The 15,390-nt window shown below is 50.8% G+C and overlaps 1 protein-coding gene across 1 annotated transcript in view; it reads left to right on the plus strand.

The window, feature by feature from the left end:
- The first annotated feature begins 8,704 nt into the window (after nt 1-8,704).
- Nucleotides 8,705-15,390, plus strand: part of LOC121836028 (3 beta-hydroxysteroid dehydrogenase/Delta 5-->4-isomerase type 3-like) — a 56,775-nt gene continuing 50,089 nt past the window's right edge. The window contains exons 1-2 of the mRNA XM_042290654.1: nt 8,705-8,849; nt 10,641-10,832. Coding sequence (XP_042146588.1) covers nt 8,705-8,849; nt 10,641-10,832 — 337 coding nt within the window. The remainder of the gene's footprint in view (nt 8,850-10,640; nt 10,833-15,390) is intronic.

Raw genomic sequence — 15,390 nt, forward strand, 5'->3', positions numbered from 1 at the left:
TACTCACCTACCCCCGAATATTTTTTTTTAATTTCTTACATTTCTTTTTTACACTGTGCTTGGCACCTAGTCTTATTATGAAACAGCGCTGGTAATGTTGTTGTTACACTGCTCAACGACTGTGACAATGGCCCTTCCGATGGAACGATCGCCCTCTCTCCTACGGCTAATGAAAATTCAATGAACGTCGTTAGTGCCAAATGAAAGGGTCCGCCTCATTTGCCATGGCAATATCACACCCTCTAACCTGACTATTTAACAGGGATGGCTTCACGAGCCGCTGACAATTGTGCTCACAAGACCGATCGGAGGCGTCAGCGAAACCAAGCGAAAAGTAAGACGTCATATTGTTGTTTTTGTTGTTGTTGTTGTTGTTGTTGCTGTTGTTTTTGTTGTTTTGTGACTCATATTTATTTTTTATGCAAGCATATTTTAGTGTTATTTCAGCCCTTGGTCCAAGTTGGGGACCGTGCGGACACTAGAAAAGAGACCAAGTGTGACAAATAGCTAATTAACAAGAAAACTATAAGGTTTTTAATTGTCATTTTTTGGGGCATTGTGTGGCATAATGTGGCATACTTGACGCTCTACCTTATTATAGTCTAGCCGTAACGTAAAATGATTATTTAAAATATTGTTGTGGCCGCTACGAGGCGAGAAATGTCAAACTTGTAAATTGCTTCAAATCAAAACTTATGGTGAATTCCACTCGTAAATCCGGAGCGCTTTCCAAAATCCTCGAGGGAGGCAAAAGTCCGCTCCGTTGGACCCGCTCCGAATCGACGAACTGAAGATAGACTTGCATTTTTGGAGCGACCCACCAACTCGCCCGAGAGTCGAGGCCACTGCGCCCGAGACAATCGGCCGTTCAAAATGGCCGCTGCTCTAACTTGCAAGCCGACCAATGCCTCAGCCGACTGATCTTTCCGACGACGTCACAACTGTCACTGTTTAGCTGTAGAAATAACACGCGACACTGGCCAAGCGAAAATATCCGTGCCATGGAGCCCGTGTCACAAATATCGAAAAGGACGTCCGCGTTCGTTACCGTCACAAACCTTTTGGCCGCCTCGAAGCGGCGGGGCACGCACAGCGATCGGCATTTGTAGAGTTGATATTGCTGGTAAGACTTTAATTAACACAAAGAGGTATCAAACCATCACTTGCACAGTCGTTGCCTAACCTGTTCTTGCTTTATTGCACGACATTCTTATACTGTTCTCATATGGTTCTTATATGTTCTTATAAATCTTGTATGATCCATATGTGTTTATTGGACACAAGAAGTTTCTAATACAAATGCCTTTTTCACTAGCGAAAGCGGTGCACGTAAAACTGATATCAGCGATGCGACGCTAGGAACGATGTGAGCATTCTCTCATACACCTGTCGTGCTCAAGGTGTTCTGACAGCACAAAAAAAAAAATTTAACAAATTTAAACAACTGCGTAAAAAAACAGATTCCGCTCATTGTACGATTTTTCGCCACAGTAATTGCTGCGGACCGGGAACTTGCATTTGGACCGAGATGAGAAGCCCTCCCGTAGCCGTACCCGTCGAAGGTCACCACACAGTTCTCCCGGAGGTGGTGGATTCAGCACCGGAAAGGTATGGCAAGTTGGACTTCGTGTCACGGAGCATCCCTGAACTTATGGCGGGCGTACACGCCAAAAAAAAAAAAGAGCGACGTACGCTGTTCCTAACCAAGCCCTCGTTCGCCTTCACCAGGTGTGGGCGCTACTCGTGAGCGGAAACCAGATTCTGAAGTGAAACCGTGACGGTAACAGCGCTACCGAAGCAGAGTGGCGTCAAAGCCGCCTGTTGGTGCATAACGGTGCCTCAGTCAATAACCACTAGAAGACAACGCCCGCGCATGACATCATCGTTAGTGGATCCCCGACGCCCCCCAAGCGGCAAGCACGTCGAACCTCGACGGGAGACGCCGCACAGCGGCAGACGTATCCGTCTTGGCGTCGCCGCGTGCTAACTGGCACTCCTTGTGGGACGCTGCAAGTCGCGTTGGCGGCGACGCTGACGCAAGGTAGCCGGCGCTCCGCGGATGCAACTGTGATGACGTTCGAGGGAAATAAGCGCAGGCCTTGCCTTTTAGGGAGTATTGCGGGGAGAGACACCCGTATTCACCAGCAAAGCTCTTTCAGCGTCCTTGGAGTCAATTTGTTTGACCCATAGAGTTGTTAGAATGTACGCTAGAGGTTCTACTGGCGCTAGTGTGTGCTATTGCAAATTGAAGCAGACAGCAGCCAGACGAATGTTGACTTCCGGTAATGCATTTCTATGGCGAAACACCTTGTGGATTTGTGCCTATGTCAAAATACTCTACTCTAGATACTGTACTTCAAATACTTTTGGTAGTATTTAGGTAGCTTGCAAATACATTTCGTCTAGGGTATTTGCTACTCTTTCTCAATTACATTTCTCACTATCTTGTACTCAGTATCCCAAATACATTTTTTAACCTTCGAAAATATTTGACGCCGGAACAATCCACGGAACGGATCGTCAGACTCCAGGGCAAAGCTGAAGCCATTGCAGACTTGGAAACAAGCGACCAAAAGGAGGACAGGAAGCAAGGGACGAGCAAAATGGAGTCTCCGAATGTGAACAAAAGACCAAATGGATATACCCAAGTACGCCCGCTTTTATGTGTCCCCTGTCCGCTTTTTTTTTTTTTTAGTTTGTCTTTGAATGACACGTTACGCTTAAAGCAAGAAAAGTGCTGGTGACGTCTCCGAGTTTTACACCTTTGTTTTAAGCTAGAGTGGTTCTGTCAAAGAAATGTTATGACGCCAACGCTTAGTACGGTCACAATAGACCATTTTAGGAAATCGCCGGTTCAGGGGGCTCTGGCATAAAAATGCGCGAGCACGTTTTTAAGGGACGCGAACTCTCCCTCGGCCAAGGAAGAAGCTAGATCCGTCTGGTTTTATTGAGCTGCAGTGACCTAGACTGGGCTTCCCCAAAGCCCCTTGTGTGCCTATACTGGTTTAAAGGAGCAGTGCAACGATATTAACGTTGAAAGAATTTGCATCTTCTACTTTTGACAACGGTTATCTTCTCACAAAGGACAGAAAACACATCTCCTTCCTTCAAAATGTTGCGACTCCGCCGCGTAATCGCGAGGCAAAAATTAGAATATTCCCCAACCTGCAGCCGCGAGCGGCGGCCATGAGAAACACGCGGCATGACGTCAATGGGGCACTTGTAAAAAGATAGGAAGTTCTGCAAATACCTGCTTGATAAAAGGTAATTTTCTATAAATCTTGTCGTTCCAACATAAATATAAATGCGTCCAAAACCTGGTATTGTCGACAAAACTTTTATTAAACGGAGTTTTAGTAACAGCATCTATCCGAGATCAATAAAACTGTCAGCTCTGTCTGCTACCGCGAACAGCCGCCAGAAGAAGGGGAGACGGGGATGGTCGGACCCGTACGAGACTGTCCTCCTTTCGCCGCGTTGATCGCGCTGCGCAAGCACATGGTCACATGGTCGCGAGCGGGAGAGTTCTCGTTGCTCACTCATGGCTCTAGAGAGAGAGCTTCACCGGAACCCCGCGCGACCCCCATTCACGTCACAGCGCACGTGACTTGGAAGATGGTGAAGGAGTTGAGAGCTGCCGAAAACCTCAATCTTTGTCCATTTTTATAATAAAAACTAAGACATGCAAGCAAAAGTGTTTTCATAGCCTCCTATATGCTGACAAAGCCTGGCAGATCGCCACAAAAAGCGGCCGCCGAAACGGAAAGGGTGGAGCGGCAGACAACGGATGAGACGGCAGCCACGTGACAGGCGCCCCACTGCGGCGAGGCGCCGAAACACACTTCTCCCGAGCACACAATTGTGTTTCGGATCCTCGCCGCTGCAAAATCTGTGCGCTGACGTCCAGGTTCCCCGAGAAATGGCTCCTTAATGCTCTGTGCTACCAGATCCTCGCGCTCCAAATCTGCGACCGCGCACTCTATGGCTCCGTCATCGAACTGCCAGGCTTTGTGAGTAGAGAGGAGGCCATGGTGTTTTTCGGGTAAGTAGACGCGCAGTCATTGTTTAAAGTGTAGTTAATAAACGGTGATTCTAACCTAAAATGGACAGTACGAATGTCTCGTTTTCCAACGGGTAGAAAGCTCTGTCGCTATAAAAATCCAAAGTAATCGGAGAAGTAACGGACGGTTACTTTTCAAGTAACGGCCAATCACATTTCGTATCTGGTAATCAAGTAATCTACTCTGGAATAAAGCAAGTGTGACTGTAAAGGGCCGCCCACACTAGCGAGAAAACGCGCGTGGCACGCCGATCGCGGGAAGACGCGTCCCGCATCCTGAAGACCTCTCTAGATAGAGTTCTGCCGCCGCGAATCCCACGTGACAGCACAGGAGGCCTCGCGCACTCTTGAAGCATTCGATTTTGCGGAACGCGTTTTCAACGCGATCGGCGCGCCGCGCGCGTTTTCTCGCTAGTGTGGGCGGCCCTTAATTGTGAACGATTACTTTTTTTAAAACGAGTTCAAGACTGCCATAAGGCTAAGCTTCCACCATGCTTTTTACACACCATTGAAATTGTCACACACCATGGAAAATGTCAGAAATAGGGACCAAAAGAGGGAGAGCGGCCCTTAACTGTACCACCCGACGACATGTGCAGCCGAGAGCTACCCGTACGGGTGGTCCTGGTCACCGGCTCCAGCGGCTTTCTGGGACAGCACGTGGTACGCCTGCTCCAAGATGGGGAGCTGCCGGGAGTCGAGGAAGTGCGGCTCTTCGACGCCGGCCGCTGCGAGAAAAGGCTCGGTGAGATTCGACTCTGGAGTGATCCCCACGCAACGCCCCTCACTATATATACCACCCAGGTCCTCGCGGCTACATCATTGCCGAGCTTTAAAACAAAACCTTTCAGCCTTTCCACTCTGGTGAAGAAGGAAGAGCAGCGGAGCTGTAGCTTGTGTTTTCGGCGGTGGCTTTCCAGGCGAGCGATCTGCTCTTCTTTCGCAAGGGAATCTGGAGCGCTCGACACAGTGGGACTTTAGACGATAGCGGCCTCGCGGCCGTTGCGAAACCATTCGCGCTGCTGCGCACATCGCCGCTCGTTCCGCTCTTCTTCCTCTGAAGAAAGGTTGCCGCAATCTATGAGCGGCGGCGGCAACCAGTTGTCTGGTTTCCGCCGTCGCTCATAGATTGCGGTAGCTGTCCAGAATTCGGTGACATTTTTTTTTTTTTTTTTTTTTGCTGGTGGACACAGTCCTGGGGAACCTAGCCCTTAACAGCTCCGCTGTAATATACGTATCTAAAAAAACTTGGGGGACGCTTACGCTTCGCCTTTAAGAGTGGAACGCGATAGCGCTATCGTGACCCGTTCGCAAAGCCGTGCAAGTGTGTGTGCGTCGTCTAGTCGGTAGCGTCACGTGTCACGTGACGTCACGTGTTTTTATCGAAAATTTCCCGCCAAATTATAGTATAAATCAACTTTCATGTTCTGACTCGTCACCAAAGGGCGGCGCTGTTATCGTTCTTAGTTTGGTCTCGGTGAATGCGGGTGGTCCGGATTTCAAGGGCGAGTTTCCCAACTGAGTGTTTTAGTAACGTTGGCTGAAACCCCGGTGGAAGAAACACATTTCGGTGATGAGCTCTGGCCGCTCTTCCCGCGGGGAGCGAGCGACCAAATCATGTTCGGAGCCAGCCTAGAACCTGGGTGAATTAGTTCCGCGCCGCCTCGGAGGGCGCTGAGGTATGAGGTCCTTCTGCGGCGGCCACGGTGTCGGCAGCGCTTGAAAGTCTGTCATGGGCATGGCCGTTTTTTTTGTTTTTTTTTTTTTTCGTTTTAGCCATGGTGGAAGAAACATTTAGGTGATGACTCTCTGTCCGACGTGGCGAGCCACATTATATTCGGTGCGCCGAGCACTCCACTCGCACGGGGATAGATGGCGCCCAAGTATGGGGTCCCTCCCAAACCGACCGCTCCGGTTGTTTCTCCAAGCGGTTGTCCCGCATTCCCTCGCTCACCGCTTCTTGTTGTACCCACGGTGGAAGAAACACATTTAGGTGATGATTCTCTGTCCGACGCGACGGCCACATTATGTTCGGCGCACCGAGCGTGCTTGACTCGCACGGGGTTAGAAGGCGCCAAGTATTGGGTACCTCCCAAATCGACCGCTCCGGTTGTTTCTGTCAGCGGTGTTCCCGCATTCCCCCGCTCACCACATCTTGTTGTACCTCACCGCCCCACACGCCGCCACCAAGTCGCCAGAGTCCGTAGGTCTGTGTTTTCTTCCTTCTTCTTCCTCTTCTTCTTCTTCGGGTTAAGGATCACGTTCGCACACGATGGTGGCACCTGTGATCGACACAGCACCAAGGCAAAACTCGAGGCCAGCCACTAACCACGCATCACCACCACACCACCACACCGCGAAAAAGGCGAGTACGCACGCCGCCGACACCGTGACCGCCGAGTAATGTTTTACCGCCCAGGAGACCTCAGCGCCCTCCGCGGACGCGCGGAAATAACTACTCCTGGTTCGAGGCTAAACTCCGAACACGATCTGGTCGCTCGCTCCCCTCGAGGAGAGCGGCCAGAGTCATCACCTAAATGTGTTCCTTCCACCGTAACCCGAACACAAAAGCGCCTGCTAGGGTACGCTCTACCCGAAGCTCTAATGGCGGCATACCACACAGCTTTTCCACATGCGAAAAAGCGAACGTCTTCGAAAGCATACAGCAGAAAGGGGAAACGATGATGGTTTTTTTAACAAATACTTTACTAGGGTAATACAGAACACTCTCATCATTTGCCTGCATTTGCCACGACGGCCGCGACATAAACCACCCGTGGGGGAGTGCTTTATTTGGCGAAGCCTCTTTCTCTCACTTCCCTCAACTCGCCGCCGGAGCACGTGAAGGCGACGCCTCGGAATACGTTGCGGTTGAAGGGGTCACGGATGCGAAGACGGTACCGCTGCCGCCATCACGCGTGTTTCCGTAGATCTTCGTTGTCATTTTTTTCTATATATTTTCGAGGAGTGCCCTGTATTCCCTTAGTTAAGTGTATGAAGACAGCTTCTAGCTGGTAAACCTCGGAACGGCGTGCCAACGTTTCAGCAGGAGACCGAGCTTCTTCAGGGCCCTGAAGAAGCTAGGTTTCCTAGTGAAACGTCGGCACGCCGTTCTGAGGTTTACCAGAAGCTCCCTCTTCACGTTCTTCTGCCAGCTTCGCTCCCCTTGGTGTTTTGTTTGGACTAGTAAAGTATCTGCATTTACGTCACCTTCGGTTCACGAAATTTGGGGTGATTGATTTAGTCAAGCATAATCTCCTATCAACAGTCATTAAAGCAGAAATATTGGAGCTTTTGGGACTGCCACAAGGTGACTCTGACTTTTGAAAAGGGTATATTCAGGTTATACTAACCATAACAACGTCTCATGCAAAGAAAAGAAACGCTTTTTGTTGGAATGTGAAGCGGAGATTCGGATGTCGAACAGTTGACTGCGGCACACAGCGCACCAACGATCTCCACGCATTTAAAAACCTATGCCTCACCACCCAACGTTACTAAAACCGACTCAGCTTCGCAGCTCCCTATTCCAGGCCATGGACGGAAGTGACGACTGTGGCGGTCGCAAGAACTAGCGGCGTTGCAATCGAGGCTTGCGGTTTCCGTCCCGCGCGCCTACTACTTTTGAAGAAGACTCTAGTTTCTCCAAAGCATGCCAGGAAAGGTTCCCGAACACGGGGCTGTTATCGAGTGCTAGCTGCCCCACTTCCCACGAGGAACAAGCACCCCTTTACCGCCGATAACGTAAAAGTAGTGCTTGATGACATCTTTGTCTTCGAAGTGCACGTCACATATATGTGACGTGCACTCGATAACAGGCCCATGTTGTACTTTACACCTTGCAGTAAGTTTCCTCTCTTTTCTGTGCATAGCTTGTTCCCATCTTTTCAAGTCAGTAGGGTGTGTCGGCGCAAACGAAGCAGAACAAGGGGAGCGAAGCGAGCGTCCGTTGCATACTCAGTAGAGCGGCTCGAGGAACCGAAACCAATGCAAAACTCATATTCGTCTGCTCTTTTTTTTTTTTTTTTCAGGGGTTGTGGTGGCGTTAGAATGCCGGTCTCTGATTGGTTCTGAATGAAGGATAGTGGGTAGACCTCGAGGCAGCTTGCTTCGAGATCTACCCACTATCTTTCAATCAGAGCGAATCAGAGCTCGACGTCTTTCTGATGTCGCCGCAGCTCCTGCAAAAGGAGCAGGCGACTTGCTCTCCGCGTACTCGACTGCATCGACTCTAGTTCTCGCGACCGCCGCGGAGCCCATGTTTCCAAGGGCGCTGTGAAACAGAGCTAGTTGTAGTAACGTTGTCCCCACCTCCCTCAACGTTTCGTCTTTAAAAAAACGGGTATTACAGTATTTGCGACAGCCTATAGTGCGAACATTCAGACACGCACTGTTTTTGACGGTATTCGTATTCTGCGTCGCATCCAACATGCCGATTTGGCGTTTGAAATCAGACGACATTTCCATTACCATAGAATTTGCGCCGTGGGTCGTGACGGCCGGTCACGGTAGTTTGCTCGAAATCCGCCAGGTGGCAACTATATAGCTCTAAACTGCGAACTTTTGCCGTAGTCAAATCAACCAAGTGCTTGATTGTTTGCCTCGCTACCAGGGCACGGAACCAGCAAGCCTATGAACGTGCACATGAAGGAGACCGTTGCGAGCGTGTGCAACGCTCAGGCGGTCAATGCAGCCTTCGAAGGAGTGGACTGCGTCATCCACTGCGCCTCGCTCATCGACGTCGACCTTTTCCCGGACGAGGAGCTCTTGGAAGCGGTCAACGTTCAAGGTTCAAAATTGATTGCACTTCGTAAATCGTTAGTGTTCTGCTGAAACTGAATGGAAGCGAACGTTATTCCACGTTTCAAGGGGTACTCGGACGTTTTCTTCACAGTCCCCGATTTCCCTGAACATTTCCCAAGCATACCAAAAAACATCGACGAAATAGTAACAAAAAAATTTCGCTAAAATAATTTTTTAAGAAGTTATTGGATTTACAATTTTCATCCTCACCGGGGTTTGTAATGTGAAAGTCCCTACTGGCAACAATAAAAAATGAAAGACGTTTACTATTCCCTGTAATGCCAAAGTAGAGAGCAGCTCTTGAGGAGGAGGAGGGGAGGGGACGGAGGGAAAGGCATCCTCCTCCCCTCCTCCCTCGTGACATCACTCGTGAACCTAGTGACCCTCGTGACGTCACTCGTTAAGACCTCGTGAAGGTCACTTTGAAGGTCGTGACCTTCGTCGGGAGCTTCACGAGTGACCGTCGTTACGTCACTCGTGACCTTCGTGACGTCACTCGTGACCTTCGTGACGTCTCTCGTGACCCTCGTGACGTCACGTGTGACGTATTATGGGAAACGTCCCATAATAAACGCGCAGTTACGCCGACGGCGACGCCGCTCAAGCCGGAAACGGGCGCCTGAGGGCTGCGCTCTAAAAGTCACGTAAGGGGAGGGCAGGTGTTCCCTCTTTGGACTTTAGACTTGGTTCCCAAATGATTAGAAGCCCTTTTCATGGTGTCAAATGAACGCTTCGGAAGCTCTCTCCAGCACCCGCGCAGCAGCACGAAACAAATGATCGGCACAGTCCATCTTTAGGCTGCCCGCTCGACCTGCAAGCCTGCCTTCTTCTGACGAGACGGCACTGAAAAGCGCCGGCATAGTTGAATGTTGGTTGTGGCATCATTTTCCCTCGATTCACACACTTGCACCGACTCCAGTGGAGTGCAACTGCAACGGCTTCCGATGTTAGAGTTGCTCTGGCAACAACTGCGTCGGCTCCAACAGAACCGATTTTTAAGTGCGATTCACTGAATTCACACACTTGCGTTGAGCTTTTTAGCACGTTCTGTTGGGGCCGACGCCGCTGTTGTCATAGCAACAAGCAGTTTCAGTCGGTCTCGGTCGGATTTATGCAAATGTGTGAACAATCCTTTATAGTCTGGTAATACTCTAGTTACACGGGCACCCTAAGCCGCAGTAAAGTTACTTTTCATACGTTGGACCATAGTTACCACACTATTGTCTCGGACTGCTATTTCAGAAGAAGTGAAGAGTGCGCATGGACAGCTTTGATGCACGCTCAAGATGGGCAAGCGCATGTGCGCCCAGAGCTTCAACTGCATATCCACAGAAAGTCGTCCAATACCCCTGTTACACGGGCACACTTACCCGCGGTTAACTCAGCTTAATTGCTGTTGCGCGGCACCACAGGTATACCGCACATTACTCTCTGACAGCTATTTCAGAAAAAGTGAAGAGCGCGCGCGCACTGCTTCGATAGATGCTCAAGATGCTCAAGCGCACGTTCGCCCATAGCTTTGACTGCATAGCCGCAGAATGTTGTCCGCAAGTATTGTGCGCTAACTGTGACTTAGCGTAACTGCAGTTAAGTGCGCCCGTGTAACAAGGGTACAAGAGTACAATGTGGAAACTGTGGTTTAAGCATGATTGCAATTAAAGTGTGCCCAACGTTATTATACTGTGGTAAAGCATAACTGCAGTTAAGGGTGACATAACTGAGGCTAAGTGTGCCCTGTAACTGTATTATTGGCTCCATGGGACATCGGCATACGCAGGGACCCGCAACGTGATCGAGGCCTGCGTGCGACAGAGCGTACCCCTGCTTGTGTTCACGGGCACCGTGAGCAGCGGCCAGGGAGGGAAGGACCAATCGGCGGCGACGCACGGCTACGCGGGGCCGTACGGCGAGTCCAAGGAGAGGGCGGCCCGGCTCGTGATGGCCGCCAGCGGGAGACCCCTGGCCGACGGTGAGCGGCGGCCAACAACGTTCTGTGTCTTGTGCACGCGATGTAAGATACATAGGCTGGCACGAAGAGGATCCGACGCTGTAACACGAGTCAGAAAAATCGTCACTTGCGCATAGAAAGCTCAATCTTTTCCCGAAAGTTAAGTGGTGCATATTACCCGGTGAAATTTCGAGGCTTAGCTCCCCTCGTGTGAAAAAATTAGACCAACAAACTTGCCAGGGTCAACGGTGAACGTGTTTGCAGACGATCGTGTTGGCGATGCGCCTACATTGCACAGTGTTTCCAAATGCTCACAGGGGTCACGTGGCTTGTGCGCCGCGCTTGCAATACACAGCATGCTCGTGACGTCATACGGCACCGTACCAGCCGCCATGGCTGCCTATTATGCTCTTGTGTCCGCCTCTTCTGCAGCACACACTTCGAACCATCGAGTTTGTTCTTCTCGGCATTTTTTTGTCAAGAACAAATTGAATGGTGCGAAATGTATGCTGCAGAAGGCACGGACACAAGAGTATGGCACGGAGCAATGGCGGCCGATGATGCAAGCCATGTCCACGCTTTGAGTTGCTCGCTCCTCGCAAGCGTAGCTAGCAGACGGCACACTGTATTTCGTCTCCTCGCTTCACCGAGGGTTGTGGTGGACTGCTCGGGCTCACGGCTGGCTGGATGTGGTCAACGGGTGTGGTCGCGTACTTTTATGATGTTACCTCCAGCTTGAGGGGCCTCAGGGGGGCCTGAGGCAGGCAGCGCAGGCAGCGTTCACGGCACCGTCGGATGGATGGGTGGATGGATGCACGAATGAACTGAACCCTTCTAATCGAGTGGCGGCGTGTGAATTAAGCTTAAAGCTTAAAAAATTAAGAATCGGTTTATTGGCTCATTTTTTTATAATACTGCAGCGTTTACCGCTTACAAGCTGTTAATTTACTGAGCGTCCGCTTGTTCTGCTCGTAGGCTTCCAACTATGTTGCGAGCACTCTGTGTTCTTCTCCTCGTTGTCTTCTTTTCCGCGACATCACCTTTGCTACATTATCCCCCTCCCGTCTTCTGGAATTTTATCCAGGTTTAACGAAGTCCTTCATACAAGGACAGTCGATCACGGTGAACCACGAGAGCCCGGGATCGATCGTTTTGACGTATGCGATAGACCACGTCACTGAGCCGTTTCACGATTGTAAAGGGTCCTTGCCAGTGACGCTGCAGCGTTGGGGACAGTCCTCGTTTCCGAATCGGGTTATACAACCATACCCTGTCGCCTGGTGAAAAAGGGCGTGTTGTGACGTGTGTGTCATACTGGCTCTTCATGCGAGCGAGGCCGCTTGGCAGCCATTGTCGAGCAAATGCGTGAATTCGCTCGAGATTTGTTCTCAGTTTGCTCACGAAAGACACAGGGTCTGTGGCCGGTTCTGATGCTCGTGGGATGGTTAGTTCACAGGGCATACGAAAATCATGGCCGAGCAGCAGCATCGCTGGCGTATAACCGGTGTCCTCGTGAGCTGCTGTACGGTATGCGTACAAAAATAGGTGCACGATGCTGTCCCAGTCATCTTGACGATCATTTACGAACATCGACAGATTTTGTAAGATGGTGCGGTTCATTCTTTCTGCCAAGCCGTTTGGCTGCGGGTGGAAAAGTGTAGTCCTCGTCTTGGCGATGTTGAAGATCTTGCAAACTTATTGAAATACGTGAGATTCAAAGCTTGACCCGAGTGAATGCTCGTGAGACTCAAAGCCTTGATCCGAGTGAATGCTCAGGGGCGTCCCGTACCTGGTGATTCAATTCTTCACCAGGGCGTCAGCAATTTTGGGGGCGGTCTGGTTTGGAATTGGAATAACTTCCAAATAAACTGTGTAAAGTAGTCAACTAGGACTAGCAAGAACCTGTTTCTAGATTTAGATCGGGGAAGTGGGCCTAGCACGTCAATGCCAACGTGCTCAAAAGGCGCCCCGTCACACGCTCTTGAAGGGGTGCTGGCTGTTTGGCGTGAGGTCCTTTACGGGAGGTGCACATGTCGCACTGACGACACCATTGCTTTACGTCACTGTGGCACTGCAGCCAGTAGAAGCGTTGGCGAATCTTCTTCATTGTGCGATTCACGCCGAAGTGTCCGCCTTCTGGACTTCTGTGCAGTTGCTGAAATATGTAGGAGCAGAGTGTATGTGGCAGTAGCAGTTGCCAGACGACAGAGTCAACCGCAGCGGACTCCCAGCGTCGATAGAGAACGTTGTCGCGAAGGTATAAAGAGTCCCATAGCACCAAATAGCCCTTAAGGGTAGGAGATAAGCTGGATACCTCTTTGCCTTGAGGTCGTGTATTCTTCATTTTCCACTGTATGAGCAGGCCGATGTCTGGATTGTCAAGTTGAGCTGCCCGAAGACTTTCCGGTGTCCACGCTTCGTTGCCACAAGGAATTGCTTTGAGCGAGATGCAGCTGCGTTTTGCAATGCTTGTGCACTGCATGCACGACTTCTCACCGCATGAGTGGCGCGAAAGGCCGTCGGCATTGGTGTGGAGTGATCCGGGGCGATGCTGTATGTCGAAGTTGTATTGGTTAAGGGGTTCCAGCCTACGGGCGACCTGCTCATCAGGGGTCTTTAAACTCAACATCCAAGTTAATGATGCGTGGTCGGTTCGGATAATGAATTTCCGTCCCAGAAGATAATGATGAAATTCGGTTATGGCCTTGATGGGGGCCAAACGTTCGCGTCGAATGGTGCAGTAGTTGCGTTCTTGCTTTCTTAAAAACGCAATGACTCGCTCATGCCCATCTTGTTGTTGCGATAGTACAGCACCTGCTGCCGAGGCGCTAACGTCGGTTTCAAGGACGAATGGTGTTGTGTCTTTTGGGAAGGCAAGAGTTGGTGGAGACGTGAGGGCCGTTTTGAGTGCCTCGAAGGCCAGTTGGCATTCTGGGGGCCAGACAAACGGAGCTTTCTTTTCTGTCAGGATATACAAGGGCCTGGTGATGTGGGTGAAATTAGGGACGAATCTTCGGCAGTACGATGCCAGCCCAATGAAACTTTGAACGTCAGCGGTGGATCTCGGGGTTGGCCACTCGGCAATAGCAGAGAGTTTCCGAGGATCTGTGGAAACCCCGTCTGTCGAAATGATGTTCCCGAGGTACTCAACCTGCCTTGTGCACAACGAACATTTCTTTGGTGTAAGCTTTAGATTTGCCTTTTGAAGTCGTGCAAGCACAAGCTCGAGATACGCTAGGTGATCGGAAAATGTCTTGCTCAATACCGCAATGTCGTCGAGGTATACAAGACAAACTGTGCCTATGAGACCATGCAGCACAGATTCCATTAGTCTCAGGAATGTAGCCAGGGCGTTGCAGAGCCCGAATGGCATTACTCGGAATTGATATGAGCCATGACCTGTAGTGAAGGCAGTCTTTTCTCGATCATCCGGCTGTACGGGAACCTGCCAATATCCACTCTTGAGGTCAAGCGTAGAAAACCACTCGCAGCCTGTGAGAGCGTCCGAGATATCGTCATTTCGAAGCAAAGGAAAGGAGTCCTTCTTGGTGACATCATTAAGTCGTCGATAAATGCCATGGTAGCGACAGCCTCCACCATGTCCTCTGGGCAGTCTGGGAACGCAAGACGTGCAAGGCGTTCAATGTCATCCGCGAGGTCGAAGATTGTCTCCACTGCGGACTGACGACGGTTGCGAAGTTGAGCATGATGAAGGAACCGAAGCGGCCCTTCCCCAAAGCGCTCGTCCAATGCTGCGACTAAAGCCCGGTAGGATTGACGATTTTACAGGTGGCAAATGATGAAACAAGGTCAACGCTGGTCCGGCGAGATGGGCGGCCAAGGCTTGAGCCTTTTGGGCCCCTGACCAATGGTTCGCGTTAGCGATAAGGTTGGATAGTGATATGTAGGGGGGCCAAGGAGCGGATACCGTTGTATGTTGAAAGTTTTAGTCGCAGGCTCGGGTGCCCCAAGGGGGTTTGGGCTGGAACTTCAACGGCACGGGGCTCCATGGGGTCAGGCAATCGGTCCTCTAGACGCTGGAGGCGTTCGGTGAGAGATTGTGTCAATTCCCGAAAGGATGGGGTTGCGCTTTGCAGAAGCTGGCTCTCCCACCGTGCGTAGGAGGCTTCGGCATTCTGGTTGTTGTTGGTTATAAGGGCTACGAGTTGGGAAGCTGCCGGGTCCGAGGCGGCCAGATTTCCGGCCCTGACACTCGCGGTGTGTTCACCTTGGGGAGCGGATGTGGATTCCATATTTCGGGGAAAACGCCGGTCGGGACGGAGCTCCACTTCTGACACCAATGTAGCGTTTACCGCTTACAAGCTGTTCATTTACTGGACGTCCGCTTGCTTTGCTCGTAGGCTTCCAACTCTGTCGGAAGAAGAAGAAGGTTGCTGCGAGCGGACGCATGCTCATTAAGGCTCCGCGAAAAACCGATGTTTCGTGCTGGAATTCTTGATTTCCGTGCGAGAAGAAGTCTTGGATAGACAGCGTTAGTGACCCAGTTCACGTGGATACCTTCCTCAAGCTGGTGAGCGGAATATTTTGATTTTAGAGGCATTTTGTTTTGAACCCACGA

Source organism: Ixodes scapularis, unplaced genomic scaffold (genome assembly GCF_016920785.2).
Source record: "Ixodes scapularis isolate PalLabHiFi unplaced genomic scaffold, ASM1692078v2 PGA_scaffold1__304_contigs__length_218370807, whole genome shotgun sequence".
NCBI lineage: Eukaryota > Metazoa > Arthropoda > Arachnida > Ixodida > Ixodidae > Ixodes > Ixodes scapularis.